The 23,932-nt window shown below is 37.0% G+C and overlaps 1 protein-coding gene across 1 annotated transcript in view; it reads left to right on the plus strand.

Moving 5' to 3' along the window:
* Positions 1-554: 554 nt before the first annotated feature.
* LOC136871618 (alpha-L-fucosidase) overlaps positions 555-23,932 on the plus strand; it is a 36,479-nt gene continuing 13,101 nt past the window's right edge. The window contains exons 1-7 of the mRNA XM_067145082.2: positions 555-649; positions 1,143-1,369; positions 5,382-5,520; positions 5,712-5,818; positions 5,926-6,086; positions 16,167-16,368; positions 19,949-20,089. Of these exons, the coding sequence (XP_067001183.2) occupies positions 1,165-1,369; positions 5,382-5,520; positions 5,712-5,818; positions 5,926-6,086; positions 16,167-16,368; positions 19,949-20,089 (955 nt within the window). The 5' untranslated portion in view covers positions 555-649; positions 1,143-1,164. The remainder of the gene's footprint in view (positions 650-1,142; positions 1,370-5,381; positions 5,521-5,711; positions 5,819-5,925; positions 6,087-16,166; positions 16,369-19,948; positions 20,090-23,932) is intronic.

A 23,932-nucleotide genomic window follows, 5' to 3' on the forward strand; every position in this document is an offset into this window, starting at 1 on the left:
ATAGATCCCGCACTTATACCTTAGCCTCCACTGGACGTTGCCAAACTTACATGACTCCGTCTTGTACCTGTAGTCGGCTATGATTAAGCCCAATCTTATGGTCAGATGACTTTCCTGATGCCAACCCTATGTGGAGATATATTCACTGTACTGTGTTTCTATGGTGGTTCGTTATGTGATGTGTTGTATGTAAATGAAGATATGTATTAAGACAAACACAAAACCCCAGCCCCCAAGCAAGAGGAACCAAGCATAGGCAGCTAAAATCACTCACTATTCAGCCAAGGAGTCAGACATTTTAAAATAATAATAATAATAATGTTATTATAGAGCAAAAATGAAAACTAATAAAATGCTAGATTTGGAACTTCCTTTCCTTAACTAATTAATCTGCTGTCATATGCTGTGTTTAACTTGGTTTCTACCTTGTGGATGGATAAGCAAACTTAAAAGAATTTAATTAAGCTGTCAAGCAGGACTGTATGTTGAAATGCTGAAAACAAGTGAGTATGAGTGGTAATGAAGAGAGAATGGCAATGGTGGAACTATGTCTTGAGACAAGCACTGTGTAGAACCCAGGGAAATGGGGGTTGACTTGTTGTTGGTGGAATCTACTTTGAAAGAATTTTGGAGGCTATCAGTTTTTAATGTAATGTATACAAACTACAGTCTTTCATGCACAAGCAAAAGTTTTCTTCACTATGGTTAAATTAGTCTCTTGTAAAATTGAGTGATTAAAACTATAAACTTGAAATTTCACATCTACACATCTAATTATATTCTGTATAATAGTTTCTTTGACCTCAGAGGGAAACAATTCACTATATGAGTCATTAAAGTAGAAAGTTCATGTTTTATCACATTCAGCTGAATACAAACACTTAGGAACTTTTTCACTGAATTCATTATAGCAGATTTTTCTTTTCTTCCTGATGTTTGTTAATCAGATGATGTATTAAAAATATCCAATGCTCTTTAGTAAGTGAGTGGACTTTCCATACTGTTTATTGTTTGTATAACATAGTTAAGAATTCTTTCATTGTTTATCATGATATTTACTTAGCTGATAACCTTCTGAATGGGGCATCTTAATCTTATCATTACAAGCACTGTCTTGAATAACATATAAATTGTTGTTCCAGAAACTAAATTCCAGTGATCATAATGGCTAATCTCAAGATCTGGACAATTGTTGGGATCCTTTACCTAACAGGAATCTCTGTGGCTCAGTATGAGCCTACATGGGAAAGTCTTGACTCTAGACCTTTGCCAGCATGGTATGATGAAGCAAAAATAGGAATCTTTATTCACTGGGGATTGTTTTCCGTACCGAGTTTTGGTTCAGAATGGTTCTGGGCATACTGGAGAGGTAACAAATTTGAAATGAATTGTAGTTTTTAAGTACCAAATTAAAAACTATGACTTTTGAGTGATGGCTTATAAAAAAAAAAAAAGGAACTAAGATTAAAATAGAATACACTTACAGGAATGATAGAAATTTATTCTAAATCTTTTCTAAAATGTAAGGTTTCATTTGGATTTGACAGCTGTCAAAACACGTTAAAATAAACACACCAAGTCCATATTAAACCCAAACAACCCTGATTGGCACTGTTACAGACCTGTTAATAAATTGTGATAACTATTTTAATATTAATATATAATTGCCATTTTCTTCATAATTTAAAAGATATTTATGCCTGTAGTATTCTGTTTGGTGCTAATTGTATTCACATAACACGTGATACCGGTACTAACTAGCCGAGGCAGTAAAGGTTCCATCGGAACAACATGGGTTTGATTCCCCATCAGGAAGTCGAAAAATTTAAGAAACAAGATTTCCACTTCCAGAGGTTCATTCAGCCTGAGTACCAGGTTAATTCCAGGGAGCAAAGGCAGCCGGGCATAGAGCTAACCACTCTACCTCACCAAGTGCCGAGGTTACGGATAGTGGAAGCCTTTACCTTCCATCCCTCCAAGGGCCTTCATAGCCAGTAAAGAGCTGATTTTGCTTTACAGTATTAGTAAAAACAGTTTGCCTTGTAGTGTCTTGGCTTTTTCTGTAAGTGTCATCTTCTGTGTAGAGAGAGAAAAACCAGTATGGATAGCTGTCCTTATATGAGGAAAACAACAAAGTTTCAGCCTACTGATGAATCTAAGAAGACAATAGTAAGAAAGAAACTTTTCTCTTTGCAAAAAGCAAAGGATCATAAATATGTCTTTCTAAATAAAACTCGCCAACGGCCGTGTTGAAACACCGGATCCCGTGAGATCTCCGAAGTTAAGCAACATTGGGCATGGTCAGGAGTTGGATGAGTTGCCACGCGCTGTCGGTGGGGGGGTAAGGGAATGGAGGAGTGGAAAGGAACTGGTCACCCTACCGCACATAAACTCCGGCTCAGGAACACCTCTGCGGAGGTTCGAACCTGCCTTCGGGCAGAATAACCCTTACTTAAATAAAACTCAAATATTGATAAATTGTAGCTGCAGCATCTTTGGCGACGAGGCCCACGGTAACGACTAATGTGACGTCGCTTCCATCACACATTTTGTCATGTTATACAAATTTTTGGATAACCCCCTGCTATAATACATATTCATGTAACAAAGAAAGAAAGGAGTTAAAATATATTTTCTTAGCTTTCATTGAATTTTAAGAAATGTTTAATAGTTGCAGAATTCTTAATTTTTGGGCAATATCCTGCAGATGGATTTTACTTCTTTCAATAGTAGTAATAGAAATAACACTAGTTAACATAACTGCTGTTAGCAGTGCAAAGCAACTATAAAGCACTTGTGTCATTGGCTCTCCCAATGGTAACAGCATTTTGAGAAGTATATAAAAATGTTTGCTTTCTAAATTCATTTTTTGTTCCATTTTGTGAATATGAGTAGTCATTAGCAAATATAAGATATTCAAAGGAAGGTTTATGAAAAGAAGGAAGGAGTACAAATAGGACTTTGTTATTGACCAGATTTCTGTTTGAAAGCTTCCGACGCTTAGACAGTTTGACAAAACCAACTCTCAGTGAGGTTCCTTTTCTCTTCCACCTCCTGAGCTATAGCTCAAGAAACACACAGTTTTAGTACACTAAAACTCTAATCAAGCTACAATCAGCTGCTAACTGTTTTTAACAAAGTTTTTACAGAGAATGATTGGCCTCTAGTTGTTCTTTTATTTGTGCATTTTAAAATATTCTTAAGAAATTTTGTGTAGAATATAACCAAAACAAAATGTCACACAGATATTTTTTAGAGAATCCTCAGAAGACAAGCTGATGTGTTCAATAGTATTCAATGTATTCAAGAGTGATATTCAATGTGATTTTACTTTTAAGTTATTATTTTTAAGAAGACTCTACATCTGAAGAAGTCTTCCAGAAAGACGAAACATGTACCATATTATGCATGGACATTGAAATTGCTTGTGTTTTCACTTGTGAAGTGATGTGTATTGATTAGGTGGATACTTTAAATAAAATAAAGTTCTTAAGAGAGATGTATTCCACTGCTGCCCTGTAGAGATCTGCTTTAGACTTCAGGAATTTCATCTTGCACCATTTTGAGTGGTTATCGATGGACTTAACGTAGTATTTTCCACCTCCCAGAGAGTTAGTCCTTGTTGGACCACATACGTCTGTGTACATCAGTTCCAATATTTCTGTTTTATACTTCAAATTATTTGGAAAATGAGTCCTGGATATTTTCCCCTTAAGGTGTACATCATATTTCAATCTGACAGCAGGATCCACAAGTTGCACTCCTAATTACATTTTGCTTCCATACAGATTGCAAAATATCAATCACATTTCATGTCCCAGTTGTAACAGCTCCAGTATAACCTTGCACAGCTTGGATGACATGATACAGATATATATATATATATATTTTTTGATCTTGCATATATAGTACAAATTGCCTTTTCTAAAAGACCACTAACTCCATGTCACTGCTTTTCTTCATTTTGTGTAAAGTTAACCTCTTTGGGAGCATCGTTTTGCTTGCCAGGCCTCTCAGCGCATATGTATTTGTCAACTTATTCCATGTTCCACATGCAGTGTCTCAGTTTTTGACTAGTTTCAATTCACCTGGTGATACACCTTCTGATCGTATTTCTGTCATGTGTTCAAATCAGCGGTGTTGCCTTGGTCTGAAGCCAAGTTCTTGTTTCATTAATGTTCGATTGATGTATTCCCATTGATCGTTCATAATCAATATAGCCTACATTTGCAAGCTTTACATGTCAAAGTTGCTTCTGTTGAGATGCTTGATTTTCAACTCTGTTGTCATGTTCACCATTGCTTTTTAACCAATGTGACCACATTTACTGAGATTCATAAAATATCTTGTACCGGGTGAGTTGGCCGTGCGCGTAGAGGCGCGCGGCTGTGAGCTTGCATCCGGGAGATAGTAGGTTCGAATCCCACTATCGGCAGCCCTGAAGATGGTTTTCTGTGGTTTCCCATTTTCACACCAGGCAAATAGTACCTTAATTAAGGCCATGGCCGCTTCCTTCCAACTCCTAGGCCTTTCCTATCCCATCGTCGCCATAAGACCTATCTGTGTCGGTGCGACGTAAAGCCCCTAGCAAAAAAAAAAAAATCTTGTGTTTACACCCATGTACCTGGGCCCATAATCTGCCAGATTAACATGGAGGAGGAAGCAAAAGGAACACTACAAGAAAAATTCAAGCTGAATACTTTTTTTAACAATATATTCAGTCACTGAGTACGCTAATGGTAACAAGTATATTTCTCGGACTAGATACTATACAGTAACTGGCTGATTATGGTATTTTACACAATGCACATAGAACACAATGGCATTAACTGAAACTGGTAGAACAGTTCAGAACATTTCAAACATAAACAGTCATAAAAGTCCACAATAATTAATGTTATTATTACCATTATTATTAATAAACTCTAAAGAAAAATATCTTATTTGTAAGGAAAACAATTCTAGAAATGGACTGTCAGGAATAATTTGGTGTTAATAATGTTATCACTGAAAAAAATTATAATAGTATTGTAAGTTCCCCTGATACTTACATGGTTGATCAGTGTGGTATGGATTGTTTGAGTATTCAGCCAACTGAGAATGCCTGCATCACTGGTGTCCCAAAATGTGCAAGAGTTTGTGGCCAGTTTTTAAAACATTACTCAACTTATTGCTTTAATCTGAAGACTTTCTTGTGGCCTGCACTACTGAATAGAGTAACGAGTGGCTTACTCCTTCATTGTTATAACCAATGGTTTTGTTTCATACCTTTTAATATCATTGCAGTCCTTTCTATTGAACACTGCCTGAAATTTAAATATTGCCCTTCCTTTTTCAGATTTTTTTTTACATCTGCTAATAATTTCTTGAACATTTTTCAGGACACTCAGCAAGCTATGTAGACTACATGAAAAAAAACTACCCTCCAAACTTTACCTATCAGGATTTTGGACGTGAATTTACTGCTGAGTTTTATAAACCTGAAGACTGGGCAGAGCTATTTAAGGCATCTGGAGCCAGGTAAAGTGTTACTACCACTGCTATCATGAACCATCCTAAGATCAATTTGCAATGGTTGTCGCTCTTTTCCTCCAATCTTGCCTGTCCTTGGCCAGCCTCTTCAACTCCTGATACAAACTGGACAAGAAACATAAACTTAATTGTAACTTCATTGTTACTGGTATTTCAATGTATTTCATTTAAACTTTTAGGTATGTTGTTTTAACTAGTAAACACCATGAAGGCTACACATTATGGCCATCTAAATTTTCCTTCGGCTGGAATTCTAAGGACCTTGGACCAAATCGAGATCTTTTAGGTAATAGTTCTTTCTTTGAAACAACCTTAACTGTGAATTATATTTCATATTAGAGATAGTGCTGATATTTCAATTGCTACTGAGTTAATCTGTATCTTTTCATCCAGGAGACCTAGCTGCTGCTGTTCGTAACAAGACTGACTTAAAGTTTGGTCTCTACCATTCTCTATATGAGTGGTATCACCCATTATACAAACTGGACAAGCAAAACAAATTTGAGACACAGTATTTTGTAAATCAGAAAACAATACCTGAGCTTCATGAACTGGTGAGTACCTACTGCATTCCTATTTAACATGACCTCAGCCCATGACACATTAGATAATGGGAGTAAGTATGAAATAGAATATAACATTAGTAACTGATTACAATTGTACGAGGTGCTACATAATTCCGCTATCACATGATAAGGTCTAAGATTCTAATGCTTTGCTACAGAAAAGGTGGCAAGTACACAAAGAAATCCCATGCATTTCCTCAGACGGGTCTACTAGAAGAGTTGATATTATTGCATATTCTAACACCTCTAGGCATGGCATAATTATTGACCCTTCTCTCCAATTTGAGGTTGGTCTTCAACAAGCTGAGTAGGTGGTTAAAAAAAAAAAGCTCTCTATGAAACTACTGTTAATTATTTCAAAGACAAATATAAGGTCCAATGCATTGATGTAATAGGTCTACTGATAGGAGTATGAGGTGCTATACCTTTTTTTTTTTAAAGGAATTTTGAAAAAAATATCACATTCCAACTTCTGTACGAGACGAGATAGTCAGCATAGTACTAAAGAAGAGTTGTCAAATTCTGAATCACATCTTAATGCCCACCTCTAGGTGTGGTTTGAAATTGATATTTGTAAATAAATTCAGTAAAACCTCGTTAATTCAAAGTTGTTGGGACTAAAAATTCGGACTTCGAATTACGTGATTTTGAATTAACCGCCAATTCGTAATTCAGAAGTGCCAACCCTTGCTGCATTACAAAATATTCTAAGGCCCGTTACTGCATGCAGTTAACCTGGATTCACAGTTTAAACCTTTCAAATGCCATGAAAGAAAGAAAAAAAACTATTCCAAAATGCATCCAAGAAGGTGCATTTAGAGTATTCAAATAATGCACTTGGATAACTCACTGACAAAACCTCTCGCAAGGAAAGAAAGAAAGAAAGAAAGAAAGAAAGAAAGAAAGAAAGAAAGAAAGAAAGAAAAAAAAAAGAAGCACAATTCAAAGACGAGGAGAAATCTATGCAGGCTCCCATGTGCAAGTGCTTTATTCATTGAATTACTGTACTGTATGCATTTTAGATCAAAGCCTACTAGATACTAGAAGGCCTGGACAGAGAGACAATTTCTTGGATTAAAAGCGGGGTAATCGTTTTTCTCTTTCCCACTGCTAGGTTCGCGTTTATGTTCTGTTGTTTGGCGTGAATTTTATGATTACGTGTGTTACTGCAACATGTTTTATGAGAAGAAATAACATATTAAACTTTGTTTTATAAGGAAAGGCCTTACCTAACATGAAATATAAAGAGTTTTGTCGTTTTTTAATTTATTTGGTCTCATGATTTGCAATATATGGATGGTTGCTGAGATGCACATAACATTTGTTTAGTTATGTGCTTCCAAATTACCATGAAGGTGGTGGTGGTGATTATTGTTTTAAGAGGAAGTCCAACTAGGCAACTATCCTCTATATAACACTAATCAGAAAGAGAAACTGGAAGGGACCAGACACTTCAAAAATGAAGTATCGGCCAGAGGAAGACAAGGGCCACAAAGGGCGTGAAAATGAAAGACTCCCTAGCCCTCGGAAACTTAATAGCGTCGGGGTCGGCAAAGAACCAGAGTTGACTAAGGAAGGTCGAATAGGATAGATGAAAGTGAGGAGCCTGGTACAAGTAAGTGGAAGAAATGCAAGGACTCAGCTAAGGGCCCCGTGATCGCCAACCCACGATCCAAATTTCAGAGCCCCTGGGTCCAATTACCGTCAAGTTTCTCTTTCTATTCTGTAGGTTAAGGTGGTTTATTGTTGCGTGCCTAACTGCACATCTGACACAGCGAAGAAATATACACAAATATAAATTTTCATCTTTTTCCTAAAGATCCGAGTTTAGGGGACAAATGGAGGCTTGCTATTTCTCGACAGGGCAGCAGAAAAGGGTCTCTTTGGGTTCCTAATGATAACTCCAGAATATGTAGCTTGCACTTAGTCGAATCAGATTACAGTGTAAGTACAGTGAGCGGAATTCTGCTCCCCGACAAAGTGCCAGCGCAAATTCGTCTTCTTAAAAATCTATTAATATTTACAACGCGGTCGTTAGGATATCTCGGAAAATGTAACCTTGTCTGAAAGCTGAAATTCCTTACCGCTCCAAAGTTTAAAGAGACGTTTCAGTGCCGCAACTGTGATCAAGCACACATCACATACGTTATACTTACAAAATTTTTCAGGCCTGTTCTTGACACTAATGCAAAGAAAGTGACTGAAGACTGTGATTTATTAAACAAATTCAACAGCAAGCCTCTGAGCAGAAAAGTGTTTAAATTATAGAAATAGGGAAAAATTGTGTGAGTACTTCTATTTAGGCCTATTTCCCTATTCTTTATTCTTGTGTGATAATCAAGTGCCAAATTGAAGAAATATATGAAGTGTAGTGTGTTCTAAGTTGTTTTCTATATTTATATCTGATTCACACCAGGCATAATGATAATAAAATGTATTATTTCGCGTTATTGTGTGAATCTTCAATATAAGGATATAGACAGAACATTAGAACAACAGAACATAAACGCGATACAAGCAGCCATTGCCTGAACTACTTTGTTCGCGCAGAAATGGGTCGGCTTGTCCAGGCCTTCTATTATAGCGTAGGCAACGTTTAGGTGTCCTGTACTTGCCCAGAAAGTATCCGATGCCCTTAAAACATCGTGGCTAATCGAACTTTCCTATGATGAGGGGAGAAAGTCTCTCACTTCCTTCTGCATGACAACACAATACAGTCACTCTATCCTTGTACAATTTCCCGCCATGGCACTTCTCTCGTACTTCAGAAATGTAAACACTTGCCACGCCACAAAATATTCTAAGACCCATTAATACATGCAATCACCTTGATTCACAGTTTAAACCTTTCAAATGCCATGGAAAAACTATTTCCGAAATGTATCCAATAAGGTGCATTTACAATGTTCAAAGAATGCACTTGGATAAATCACTGACAAACATAACCTCACGCAACAAAAGAAAAAAAATCACATGATTCAAAGACGAGGATAAATTATGCTGGTTCCCCTGTGCAAATGCATTATTTTTTGGATTACTCTACTGTTTGCATTTTTAGATGCCTTGTACTTGCTCGGAAAGTGCCCGACGCCCTTAAAACCTAGTGGCTTATTGAACTGTACTATGACGATGGGAGGAATTCTCTCGCTTCCATGTGCATTACAACACATTACAATGACCCCCACCCTTGTACAATTTTCCAGCTGGCACTTTCTCCTTTAAAACCATAAGTCCATTTGGGCTTGGCATTAAAAGAAAGCAAGGCAATTTCATCAGCAATGACATTATTGTTCGGTGCCTACGAATTGATTATATGAGCCACGCTTTTTCGTCAACTGTCGGCATCGCCAGTGTTCGCAGATTCTGTTTCTCCGCACACTGCCTGCTGCATGATATTACAGCGTTCCTTAAAAATGTTGAATACAAAAGAATTCCAATTTCACTTGAACTTAGCAATTATGAAGCACACTGTTGACACACCGAAGTGTGTGAAAGTGCAGAAAGCTACCCCTGCACCTTCTGGAAGACGTGTTCTATCATGACGCAAATACATTTTGAATTTAAATTACTCTGTAACATACTATTGTTTTAAAATGTAAAGGCAGTTTTGAATTAAAAGTCTGAATTTCGGTGATGGGGCCAACATTGTACTTCGAATTACAAATTATCCATATTTTGAATTAAACAATTTAAGTAACATGCAAAACCATATCTCATGTTTCCGGGAACGAGAGTTTCTTCGAATTAGATGGGATTTTAAATTAACCGATTTTGAATTATCGAGGTTCTACTGTACTTTGCATCTGCAGTATGTTGGGTTGCCACACCTGGCAGGCACATTCATATGGAAAGGAAAGTAAATGGTAAATCACAATGTATATGAATATCATCGCTTGTTTCATCCTGACAAATGATAGCCCTTCTCTGTTACACGCACTCTGTCTCTCTCTCTCTCTCTCTCTCTCACTCACTCATTATGTTCCCCTGGGTAATGTAGCTAATTGAGTTCTACGTTCATCTGTAGCCCCTTCAATATTCTGCAACTTCTCAACCTTATGATGTTATGGGCAGCCGTTTCATGCCACACAACTAAAGCTCCTGAAGTGGACCAGGTAGGCCACCCACTCTACTGCAGAGTATGAACATTCATATTCATGCAAACATGCAAACAACCAGCACCTTGGCTGAATGATCAACATCATAGCATTCATTTCAGAGGGCTCCAGGTTTGATTCCTGGCCAGGTGAAGGTGGTGATGATTATTTTAAGAGGAAGTATCACGGGACAATCATCGCCTATTAATTATAGTTGGAAGGAAAATGGATGAAGTCCGACACTTCAGAGGAAAGGATCAGCAAAAGAATGGGAAGGACTACGAAGGGCATGGAAATAAAAGATTCCATAGGCCTCACAAACCTAGTACCATTGGGGTCATACAAGAACAAGAGTTGGTGGTGATGACTGTTTTAAGAGGAAGTACAACTGGGAAACCATCCTCTATTAACCTTTTGCCAGGTGCAGCTGATCAGATTAATACAGGTCAAAATTTTCTGTCGATTGTTTGTCAGTAATTGGGAGCAACAGTTCCTTTTCACTAAAGGCTTCATGTTTCTCACCCCTTTCCATTGTCATGGGATGCAGAATGTGATTGACTGCTCTGTTGTCAAGATATCTACTGACTGATCAATTTGATACACTGCACCCGTTCTCATAAATTGCAACTATTAATTTATTTGGTTATCTATGTGATACAGTGAGTAATAAAACAATGCTTTAGAATGTGTCTATTTTCTTTTGGAGTGGTTTGAGCATTCTTTTATATACAAATATCAAATTGATACATCATGCCTGAATGAGTTATTTTGTAGGTATTTTCATATTTTAGGTGAGGTATACGTGATCATGGAAATCCTCTCGACTCACAATATATTGAATAAATCCAAAAACTTCTGTTTGAAGAGAAGAACAAAGATATGGAAGAGAATTTTATGATGAAGAAGATACAAAAAGTGATGGTGAAGTTGAAATTCACCCAGAAGATTCAGATATGGAGGAAGAAGACAGTGAAAGTGATGAGAAAGTTGACTTACTTTGACTTATTTCCTGTTGATCCTCCTGGAGCATAGGACTTCCGTGAAACACTTCCATCTGTTCCTATTGTTGGCTAACCTCTTCACTTCATTCCAAGTTTTTCCCACTGTTAGACATTCCTCTTTGATCGTCTTTTTCCAGGGCTTCTTCGGATGTCCGCGCTTTCTAGCGCCTTGCGGGCTCTAGTCGAGCGCTGTCTTTTCAAAGGCTCCAGCGGGCTTCCTTAAAGTATGTCCTATCCAACACCATTTTCTCTCCCTTACCTGCATTTAAATTGGCTGCTGGTTAGTTTCTTCCCATAGATCTTCATTTGAAATAACATCCGGCCATCTTCTGTTGATGATACGTCTTAGACAGCAATTCACAAAGACTTGCAGTTGTTTAGTCGTCTTCTGGGTAACTTTCCACGTTTCATCGCTGTAAAGAGTCGCTTTCCTGATACGACTCTTAATGTCTTCTTCTGCTCCTCCAGTCGTAGTAACCATACTCCCAAGCTATATGAAGGAGTCTACTTGTTCTACCTCTTTATCATCTATAGACAATTTATCATCAATCTTGGAATAGACCCTCATCTCCTCGGTCTTATTAATATTTATTTTAAGTACAGCATCCTCTGCCGCCTCCTTCAACCGCTTAATCTTCTCTTCCATATCTCTGAACCTTTGAGCCAGTAGGCAGATGTCATCTGCAAAAACAAGATCTTCTAACCTATCTTGCAAGCCCCACTGGATCCCCCTTTTCCGACCTCGATACACTCTCCTGAGCACACTATCCAACACAAGTAGGAAAAACGTTGGAGAAAGAATACAGCCCAAGGTCACGTCTATTGATACAGTAAGATCGGTCGGTCGGTCAGTCGGATTTCCTTGGATTTTTTCCAATTCCTGAATCAAGTAATCCTGGTGAGGGTCCCATACACTGGAACCATACTCTAGTTGGGGTTTCACCAGAGACAGATATGCTCTCTCCTTTGCATCCTTACTACAACCCCTAAATACCCTCATAACCATGTGCAGAGATCTGTACCCTTTATTTACAATCATATTTATGTGATTACCCCAATGGAGATCTTTCCTTATATTAATACCTAGGTATTTACATTGATCCCCAAAAGGAACTTTCACCCCATCAACGCAGTAATTAAAACTGAGAGGGCTTTTCGTATTTGTGAAACTCACAACCTGACTTTTATCCCCGTTTATCAGCATACCATTGCCTACTGTCCATCTCACAACATTATCAATGTCATTTTGCAGTTGCTCACAATCTTGTAACTTATTTATTACTCTGTACAGAATAACATCACCTGCAAAAAGCCTTATCTCTGATTCCACTTCTTTACACATATCATTGATACATATAAGAAAACATAAAGGTCCAATAATACTGCCTTGAGTAATTCCCCTCTTAATTATTACAGGGACAGATAAAGCTTCACGTACTCTAATTCTCTGAGTTCTGTTCTCTAGAAACAGAGCCACCAATTCAGTGACGAGTTGGCAGGATAGTAAGATAAACTACACTACACAAGACTACTGAGCACATAACTTTCGCTCATAACATACACTTACACAGTTCATGCTCTCTCTCTTTCTTAGTTTCTCACTTGTTCTAACACTACAGATTATTCTTACAAGCTAAACAGTTATGTCACAAAGGGACACATCACACACACTTGCACCCTAGGGCAGTGTACACTGTATTTCAAAAGTGGCTGCACACTACACAGTTCGCGTGCCCCTACACAGTTTTACATTCACACAAAGGTCCCACGCTGCACAGGTGCACGGACTCTCCTTCGCTGTCAGTCCACGTTGTAGCAAGCTGGTCCGGCAGTCATGGCAGTTCACACACTTCACAGCACTGACAAGTCACTCACTGACTGAGCTCATGATTGAACTGCACCAACTCCTTCTTCGGCAAATCACTTCTGCCTTATCGTCACCATAAGACCTATCTGCGTCAGTGCAATGTAAAGCAAATAGCAAAAACAACTGCTGTCTTATATATCTGTGCCAGTCATTCCAGAACAATCTGGATTGGTGCGGTCGAAGAGTAAGCGGGTGGGCCAAAACAGTGACATCATCAGCCCATCGCAAATTGGCATGACAGATGCTATAACCATTACATTATGTATTATTACAGAATTGTCTGGTTCCATAACTTTATTTGTATATCCTTTACTGGGAAATTATGGGTGTATTGCTATCTATTCTTAACCCATTCCAGTCTGGGCCTTAATATCCCTAACAAACGTTCTGGATTGGGCATTTTTAAGGATTTTTAAAATATTATATCTCTGTAGCTGTAGGAGATATTGACATGATTCTTTTTTCTTTGTGCTTGTTTGAGCATCTAATTTTCAAAAGCGCTCTTTGTATCATGTCAACTATCACTTGAGATTTTAAAATTGTTTATATATTATACCATGTTTTGTGGATGGAGGAAAGGTTTGACGGATAGCGAAGCAAGTACATTTTTCTGAAATACAGTAATATTTACCCTATTTCGCTAATATAAAATGTGCATTGCAATTACAAAACAACAACGATAATAAATACGATATAAAAATAATAATTTTTCAATAATAATAATTATAGGAATAATTACAATAATGAAAATGGGTGCTCTTACGAAATTTTATTTTAATTGATAAATTTTGTTAAAAGTTACTCAAATGTAAAAATATTGGTCCATTTACCACAAAAGACTTCTGAGAAAGAGAAAATACAGTCTTCTAAACAGACAACTTTACGAATATCTAGACAATCTTACGTATTCACGCAAATATGAAATACGCGGGAACATGAGCTAGGCCGTTAAACGAACTCCAATCACAATGAAATGCAAGAAGTTGTTTCGAATTCATATGTGAATAATATGTTCATTTGCGCATAAAATAATATATCATAAAATATCGAAAATATCACTTTCGTCAAGCACATGTTTGCCGCCAGAAGCTATTTCTTAGAGCTCACTGAGTGACAACATCTACTGATGCATGCTGTTCAAATATATCGTAAATTCTCTGACTTAGACATATAATACTGCCATCTGCTTAAATGCTCTCGTAACTAATACATTAGGAAACACGATGTAACCACCAGAATGCGTGCATAGCTCGTTCTCGATTTTTAGCGAATTGTCAAACCTTACTACGGGCTATACCCGCAGCGTGTCCTGAACGTAATTTCGGCCGCTGCGAGCTATGCTCGCAGTTAGACCGGAAAAAGTTAAGGCTAAATAGCTCTTCTCTTTCATCTTCCTTTATCTTTTCTTACAATGGGTCATTGATTTTGTTCAAACTTGGGTAGTTGATTTACATCAAAAAGAAAAAGAAAGAGATATTTATCTGAAGGTGTGTACTATTGGTCATTTTTTTATGAGAAAATGGTCCTTAAAATTTAACAGCCATCATAGCTGTTGATAATTTACACATGAGTGCCTGTGGCAATGGTCTAGCGGTCAGCATTCCTGACTTTCTCACAAGCGTCTCGAGTCCAAACATGCCTGTACTTCAATTTATACTTTTCCCTTATTTTTCCTTCTTTTTTTTTTTTTTTTTTTGTTCATGCAGACTAATAAAATGGATAGATTAAATAAAAGATATGTCATATCAAACACATTTACTATTGTTGTAGGTTAATTTGTAAGTTACCGAGCTCGATAGCTGCAGTCACTTAATTGCGGCCAGTGTCCAGTACAAGTGTCCAGTATTCGGGAGATAGTAGGTTCGAACCTCACTATCGGCAGCCCTGAAGATGGTTTTCCGTGGTTTCCCATTTTCACACCAGGCAAATGCTGGGGCTGTACCTTAAGTAAGGCCACGGCCGATTCCTTCCCACTCCTAGCCATTTCTTTTCCCATCGTCGCCATAAGACCTATCTGAGTCGGTGCGACGTAAAGCAACTAGCAAAAAAAAAAAAAAAAAATTGTAAGTTTCCTCCATATTCCATACATTTTTTGGGCAATAATGAGAAAACAAGAATCAGTGGCAAGATGATACAGCTAATATTTAATCTGCATATTTCCTAGTTCTTATGGGCAAAGTAAAAATGGATAAAAGACAGAGTTAAAGTAAAAATAGATGCAGGCATGCCTCGAAACTGATACAGACACATGACAATCAGAGACCCTGACCGCTAGACCAACGATGTTACACATACTCACTAAAAAATTGTCGACAGTAAATGAGGGCCAATGACACAAACCCTCAGACAGGTATCTGTTTATTTTTTAAGTAGATTAATCTCCAAAAATTTGAACGAAATCTGTAACCCGCCAGCTGTGGTCTCCCCTAGTCACTACAGTCCATTGTAATCTTCTGAGTGGGCTGCTAGATGGAAGTGTGGCTTTCTCATCAGTGGTTCCTTATTTTGATAGGAAAAATTTATTTGAAAAACCATGATCTACCTACTCTATAGACGTGATATAGCCCAAGAATTGCTGAAAGCTTAGATGCTGCCATTAATGCATGCTATTCTTAGAATAAACATGTTGGAAGAGTTCTGACATATGAACATAACTGAAGATTGAGATGTCAGAATATATCCAACTTACAAGCGCAAGGAGTTAACAGTTGAAAATAGCATAAATTAGAACTTGTAGCATCAATTGCATTATTTATGTCTTCATGTATGTTACTATTACAAAAACTGGAAGATAGAGGAGTGGCTCCTACTTCAATATATTTATAAGACTTTCTCTATAACGTTCCTGTGTCCGAAGGGCAATCATATTTTTACACTCCGTACAAAGATAAGGTATTGTAATAGAATTATTATGCACAGATTACTGAAGTGTGAACTACAAGATCTTATTCTAATCCAGCTTTCAATGCTAGGATAATGTGGAGTGAACAAGTCTAAAAATGTATGAGTATTCTTCTTGTTTATTTTGGTTTATTTATAAACTCTGAAAGAATCACTTAGTGTATTTCAAAAGAAATTTAAAAAATCACATCTAATATACTTTCAGGTTAACAACTATCTTCCAGAAGTCATATGGTCTGATGGTGATTGGGAAGGAAGTGACACTTACTGGGCTTCTAAAGAGTTTCTAGCCTGGCTGTACAATCAGAGCCCTGTTAAAGATACAGTTGTAGTAAATGATCGCTGGGGACCAGGCATTCCTTGTAAACATGGTGACTTCTACACCTGTAAAGATCGCTTTAATCCAGGTAATACTGATCATTCTAAACCCATACTCTCACTAAAATAGGTTAGAAAGAAAGAAAAAGTCTATGGAGCAAAGTCGTCAGTGTTTTCTTTTCTCGTTATTGTATATAGAAGCAGGTTTCTCTCTAGTAGAGTTACATACAGTCACTTATTATTCATGTTATTGTCCATTCAGTAGCGGTGATTAGGGCAGCCCCTCCTTCCTCGCCCCCCCCCCCCCCCCCCTTGTGGAGAAAACATTACATTTTTATTCCATTTTAGCCAGCTGAAACTAGAAATTATTAAAAAAATAATTTGTACAAGCCCTGTTGTCTTATCTGCTAATTTTTTCCTTTATTTTCTTTAATTATTAATGATATTTTTAACAGAATTATGCACAAAATGTTGTTTGTCCCAGCTAACCGATTTGTATAGGGCCACAGCTAGTAGTGGAGACTTTACATGTGCTGTGAGGAAGGGTAACAGGGGTATATACTGTATTTTTGCCAAGGTCATGGACACTGAGATATGATTCACCCGCTTGCTCAGGAGCATCAAAAAACTTTTTTCAGTTTTATTGTATATAACTTCCCCTCTGTGACTGCTATATCCCACAAACCCAGATACTTTTTGTTGTCTGTACATTTTTAACCCCCTCCCCCCCCCCCACATCTAATTCCCAATTGCTGCTACTGTGTCCATTTATTACTCTGCCATTTTGCTAACATGGGGTGAATTGATGGAGTCTTTTAAAAGAATAGACTGTTAAGAGTTTATCCAAGTAACCTTGTCTCAGGTTAGAATTTTGTATCGGTGTGACGTAAAGCCCCCTAGCAAAAAAAAAAAAAAAAAAAAAAAAAAAATGTATTTAAATTTTTAGTCTGTCAGTGGAAAACATTTTCCATCAATCAGTCAATTATCATTGATCTTCATTTAGGGCTGTCACCCAGGTGGCAGACTCCCTATCATTTGTTCACCTAGTCCTTTCTTAGAGGATTTCAAAGAACTTGGAAATTTATTAAACATTTCCCTTGATAAATTATTCCAATCCCTAATTTTTTTTGCTATTTGCTTTACGTTGCACCGACACAGATAGGTTTTATGGCGACGATGGGATAGGAAAGACCTAGGAATGGGAAGGGAGCGGCTGTGGCCTTAATTAAGGTACAGCCCCAGCATTTACCTGGTGTGAAAATGGGAAACAACAGAAAACCATCTTCAGGGCTGCCGACAGTGGGATTCGAAACCACTATCTCCCGGATGCAAGCTCACAGCTGCACGCCCCTAACCGCATGGCCAACTCGCCTGGTAATCCCTAATTTATCTATAAATTAATATTTGCCCCCCACCAATACTACCTCGAAAGATAGTCCAGTTTAGTCCAGTTTCCCTTAGGAACATTAATAGGTCTGGTAATCATCATTGCAGTTTGTAAGAATAGAGTAGAAGGCAGTATTATTGGACCTTCATGTTTATTATATATAAATGATATGGGTAAAGAAGTAGAACCAGAGATAAGGCTTTTGCTGATAATGCTATTCTGTATAGAGTAATAAATAAGTTACAAGATTGTGAGCAACTGCAAAAAGACTTTGACATTGTTGTGAGATGGACAGCAGGCAATGGTATGATGATAAGTAGGGGGTTAAAAGCCAGGATGTGAGTTTCACAAATAGGAAAAGTCCTGTCAGTTTTAATTACTGCATTGATGGGGTGAAAGTTTCTAGGTGTTAATATAAGGAAAGATCTTCATTGGGGTAATCACATAAATGGGATTGTAAATAAAGGTACAGATCTCTGCACATGGTTACGAGGGTATTTAGGGGTTGTAGTAATGATGTAAAGGAGAGGGCATATAAGTCTCTGGTAAGACCCCAACTAGAGTATGGTTCCAATGTATGGGATCCTCACCAGGATTACATGATTCAAGAACTGGAAAAAAAATCCAAGGAATAGCAGCTTGATTTGTTCTGGGTGATTTCCGACAAAAGAGTAGTGTTACAAAAATGTTGCAAAGTTTGGGCTGGGAAGACATGGAAGAAAGGAGATGAACTGCTCCACTAAGTGGTGTGTTCCAAGCTGTCAGTGGAGAGATGGCATAGAATGACATTAGTAGACGAATAAGTTTGAGTGGCATGTTTAAAAGTAATGTAGATCACAATATGAAGATAAAACTATAATTCAAGAGGACAAATTGGGGCAAATTTTCCTTTATAGGAAGGGGAGTTGGGGATTGGAATTGCTTACCAGGGCAAATGTTCAATATATTTCCAATTTCTTTGCTATCATTTAAGAAAAGTCTAGGTAAACGACAGATAGGGAATCTGCCACCTGGGTGACTGCCCTAAATGCAGATCAGTAATGATTGAATGTGTATACTCATCAAGTTTCCTCCCCATTACTGATGATTTTGGGAATTATTTTATGTTAAACATCCTACATTATTGCTCTTCAGGTGTGACTGATAGTCACATCATACACAAGAACTCCTTCTGGAGCTATCTAACAGAAACTGAATTCCCCCTTAATCTGCTGAGAAGGCAGATATAGAAATTGGTAAGAAAGTTGAAACACCAGTGGTACACAATGGCCACTGAGAAATAAGTGGGTGTACCACCAGTATTGCTAATATTTTAAGAAAACTAACTCTCTGAATGACCAAATGCAGGTTCTTTTTCTCCCTTGGTCATTTTGAAGGAGTTTTACTGAACTTAGCTCATTGTTAACTAACTATAAACAATCTTGCAATTTTATGGGACAGTTGGCATCATGATCATGGCCACAGGATCTTCACTTTTTATGTGGAAACCATTTCATAGTGATGTAACATTTACTTAGAAAACTGCACACTGAAATAACATTTTTGAAATGGGAATTTATTGGTAGTAATGTTTATTACTTTAACTTTCTAGAAATTGAAGATGAAACTAAGCACAAACTGTTTGAAAGGTAGTGCCAGAATGTGAATTTTTAAGTTGGTCTTATATACCTGCATGAATGAATTCACTTTATAAAATTACAATATTATAATTATAATTAAGTGAGAATATTATAAATAAAGGAGAAAGTGAGAGAGAACTCTGAATTAATTGACAATGTAATAAACAAATCTGGACAGCAATCAAGAGAGCTCAAGTTATTGTTCTAGCATTAATTTGCTTTTAAATGGACTTGAGTTTCTAGTGTTTTACCATATTGAATATTCATGAACATTTATGCATTGAATTTCATTTCTATTGAATAAAAATGGATGCAAAGTTCTAATGTACAGATTCATAAGTATTAAAAATATGCATTGTTTTATTGAACAAATGACATTCCATATTACACAACCTATTTTTCTTGCAGATGTTCCCACTTCAACACATCCTTTTATGACCCTCATAGTGCCTGCATCACTAAGTCTCTGAAGTTATAAAGTGTAGCTAATTTGTTTTAGACTTGCTTTGATAATTGTTTATGATAGAGTAAACCTAACCCTTTGTAGATTTTTACAGTATTCTTAAACTGTTCACTGTTCAATCTATCACAAGAATATCATAATGGGAATGCCAATTATACGTGATGTGACTCGATTCATGCCACTTCAATAATATATTGCAGGTGTTCTTCAACCACATAAATGGGAAAGCTGTATGACAATTGATAAGCTTTCCTGGGGCTACAGACGAAATGCTAAGCTTTCTGATTATCTAACGACTGACGAGCTAGTGGAGAAGTTGGCAATGACTATCAGCTGTGGAGGTAAGTGCACTTGTATGACCATAGCGTATAGAAGAGGAAGTGTGATCACTTCTCCGTATGCTGATACACTTGCTATTATCTGCGGCAGGCATCACAACATCTGTCCAAAGCTGTGACGTGGCAGTTGCCCCCTGATTTAGTTGTTAATGCAGCACCTTGTATTGCAAATGTTCATGCAACATTCTCTTGGTTGAAAATCATGCTTCAGACCTCCACACAGAATAAAAAGAAGGCAATCCAAAGGTCATTGCTTTTTGTTTATGCATTATGAATGACTGAATTTATTACAAACACCAGCTCACCATAATCTATCAGCTTCATTGTCCGTATTGATAATTTAAGCATAAGAATATCATCATCATCATAATTTCTTCGCTCCGGCAAGCCGGGTGCGGTTGTGTACAAGCCTCCTCCAGTTTGTTCTCTCCATCCACAGATGCTGCTCATATATGTGACACCAGTTCACATCTCTAATTTCAAGGTCCTTCATCATCTGTCTTTCCCAAGGAACATTGTGGTCAAAGTATGTTCGAGGAGTCCTGTGAGGGTTCATTCTTTTCATGTGACCATACCATTGCAATCTCTTCACTTCTAGAGTCTCCAGCAAGCTTCTTTCCAATCCAAGCTGTTGTCGGATATCCACATTCCTTATTTTATCCATTTTTGTTTTTGTAAACAAGAATGGAGGAACTTCATTTCTGTTGCCTGAAGACGACTCTTTGTTGGTCCAGTAAGTGTTGCTGCTTCCAGTCCATACGTCAATATAGGTACTAGATATATTTTATACAAGCTGATCTTGGAAACTAATGGAAATGTTTCATCCCAAAGTATTTGACGTACAGCGTGATAGAATTTGGAAGCTATCTGTATTCTGTTACTAATCTCTTGATGTATGCTATTGTCTGATGACAGAAAACTACCTAAATACTGGAAGTTATCTACAATATCCATCTCCTCATCTCCAATTCTTCGTTTTGCTGATTTTTGAGACCTAAGGTTGTAAAAGCTTCATGCCAGAGATCTAGTCTAGTTTGTACTTCTGCTTCTGTCTCACCCCATACCATTACATCATCAGCAAAAACCAGGGCATTAGTTGTTGGATCCTTTCTCTAAACCTCTTTTAAAACTTCATCCATTATGATTATGAAGAGAAGTGGTGAAAGACAACTTCCTTGCTGGACTCCACTCTTTGTTTCGAACCAACCTGACTTTCCATCCTGGACCTGGACACAACACTTGGTTTCATCATATAATCATTGTACTCTTGCTATGATGTCATCATGCACTTTCTTATGTCTCAAACATTCCCATATATGCCTGCGTTGTACATGGTCATATGCTTTCTCGATGTCCAGGAAAACAGTTATAAGTGTTTTACCTTTCTCCCAATACTTCACATAGAGCATTCTGGTGGCAAAAATGAGGTCTATAGTTGATCTATGAGGTCTAAATCCATGTTGTTCCTCCTCAAGTGTAGGTTCAACATATTTTCTAATCCTGCTCTCAAGGATGGATTCGTAGATTTTGAGGCCATGTGACAGCAGAGTTATACCTCTGTAGTTGGTACATTTCCTTCTATCACCTTTTTTCAACAATGGGATGATGACTCCTTGCTTCCAGTCATTGGGTATTACATTCTCTTTCCAGATTCTATTTAGTACCCTGTACATTCACTGTTGTCTTACCTCTCCTAGTGCTTTGATCATTTCAACACTTAATTCATCTGATCCAGTTGATGTGTTGTTTTTCAGCTTAGATATTGCTGTCTCTACTTCTAACCATGTCAGACTAGTGGTATTTGTGCTGTCAAAATCATAAATGAAATTCATACTTGTGTACCAGCTCACCACTCAAAAATCTCTCAATTTTTCAATAATAATGGTGATGAACAAATTTTACCTCAAATTTATTATTTTAACCATTATGGTTTGTTTTGGTCCATATTGACTTTTATCTAATAGGCACAACATGACAAATCACTCGTGATGTTATGTGTCCACCTTGTCTATGCTAATAAAAATGTATTTAATCAATATTAATTAATCTGTCATACTTGTTTTGAGAACCACATTCATTTTCTTATTATCATGAAACTGAAACAGTACTCAAGTTCCCAACAAACATTAGGGCGACACTCCATAGATAAAAGGATATTTTTGCCTAATGCATGGGTTTTCACAAAACTTCATGGGAATGCCATCTACATAAAAGTAGAGATATCATGAATATTTTTTTTCTATACATACAATTAATATTTTTTCCAAAATAAATTTTTCTTTTGAAATATTTAATTCCATTTTTTCATGAAATTTAAGTAACATGTTAATATAAATTTGTAATTAGGTAGATAATACTTGTTTTAAAAGCACTACATATCAATTTTTCTGTACATAATTTATATAAGGGAATATATTGTACTAAAATTTGTGTAATTTTTACGTTCTAAAATTTTGGACTTAAAAATCCCTACTACTTGAAAAAAATTCTGGAATCAAAAATTCCATATGCAGGTTTCTTAATATAGCTGAGATACATATACCAAACAAATTTTGTTACATTTGGCAGAATATTATGGGAGAAAAATGGTATTTAAATGTAAAATTACAATTGGCAAACAAAACATTATTACAGTGATAAATTGTTTGAATTCAGCAGAATAACTTTGTGACAAGAAAAATGAAACTCAATCCTTTCAATTTCAGTCATTAAAAAATTCACCAAAATGACCAAAATATCGATTTTTATCTCCGGAGTGTCACATTAAGTGGCTATCATCACTAGGTGAGAGGAAACACAATAGCTTGGAACTTTCAAAATGATCTTTTCCCATCATTCTAATTTAGTTAATGTCTTGTAACCTTTCAAATAAAATAACTGGTTCTTAAAATTCCCATCGCTGAGCTTTGACCGGTTTGGGGGAGTAAATCTTTGCATTTACTGAAAAGATGTTCTTCAGGAGCACTTGAAGGAATACCTGTGTTTGATTTTAAGGACAAAGGACACATGGTAGAGTTGGGAATAGAACTAAGCACGACATCACATGTTTTTATGATACCACCTTATTCCCATCCTATTAAACACAGAACACTTGGATTTTACAATTGAAGTAATATTTGTTGAGGGTATCAGTAATAATGTTACTTGCTTTATGTCCCACTAACTACTTTTATGGTTTTCGGAGATGACGAGGTGCCGGAATTTAGTCCCGCAGGAGTTCTTTTATGTGCCAGTAAATCTACTGACATGAGGCTGATGTATTTAAACCCCTTCAAATACCACCGGACTGAGCCAGGGTCAAACCTGCTAAGTTGGGGTCAGAAGGCCCTGCGTTGAGGGTATCCACAGGGATAGTAGCTATATAAGAGGTGCTTGAAAATAAGTAAAATGTTGATCATAAAGAAATTAAATACTACTTAAAAAATTCAAAATATGGTGGTTCAACTTACATATTTTTTATGACCAAGTTGTTAGTAAAATTAATATAATATCTCACCTCGTATGTAAATCTATGTCTATAAATACAGTAATATGTATGAAGTTTTATTGCTCTCTTTGGGTCACATTCTGAGGAAAAGTGTACCTTTAGAGAAAAATACATTGAAAAATAATATTTTATACATTACACTTTAAAATGTTTTTTCTGGAAAATAAATGCATAAATCATGCCATATTTTTTTGTTTTCGGGTAAAGAATATATAGTGCATGTGTAAAATCATCACACATAACACTGTCCTCCACCACAATAACACACCATTACCTACACATGGCAGATGCCGCCCACCCTCATCGGAGGGTCTGTCTTACACGGGCTGCACCCGGCTAGAAATAGCCACGCGTAGAGG

The sequence above is a fragment of the Anabrus simplex genome, chromosome 4, assembly GCF_040414725.1.
Source record: "Anabrus simplex isolate iqAnaSimp1 chromosome 4, ASM4041472v1, whole genome shotgun sequence".
Taxonomy (NCBI): domain Eukaryota; kingdom Metazoa; phylum Arthropoda; class Insecta; order Orthoptera; family Tettigoniidae; genus Anabrus; species Anabrus simplex.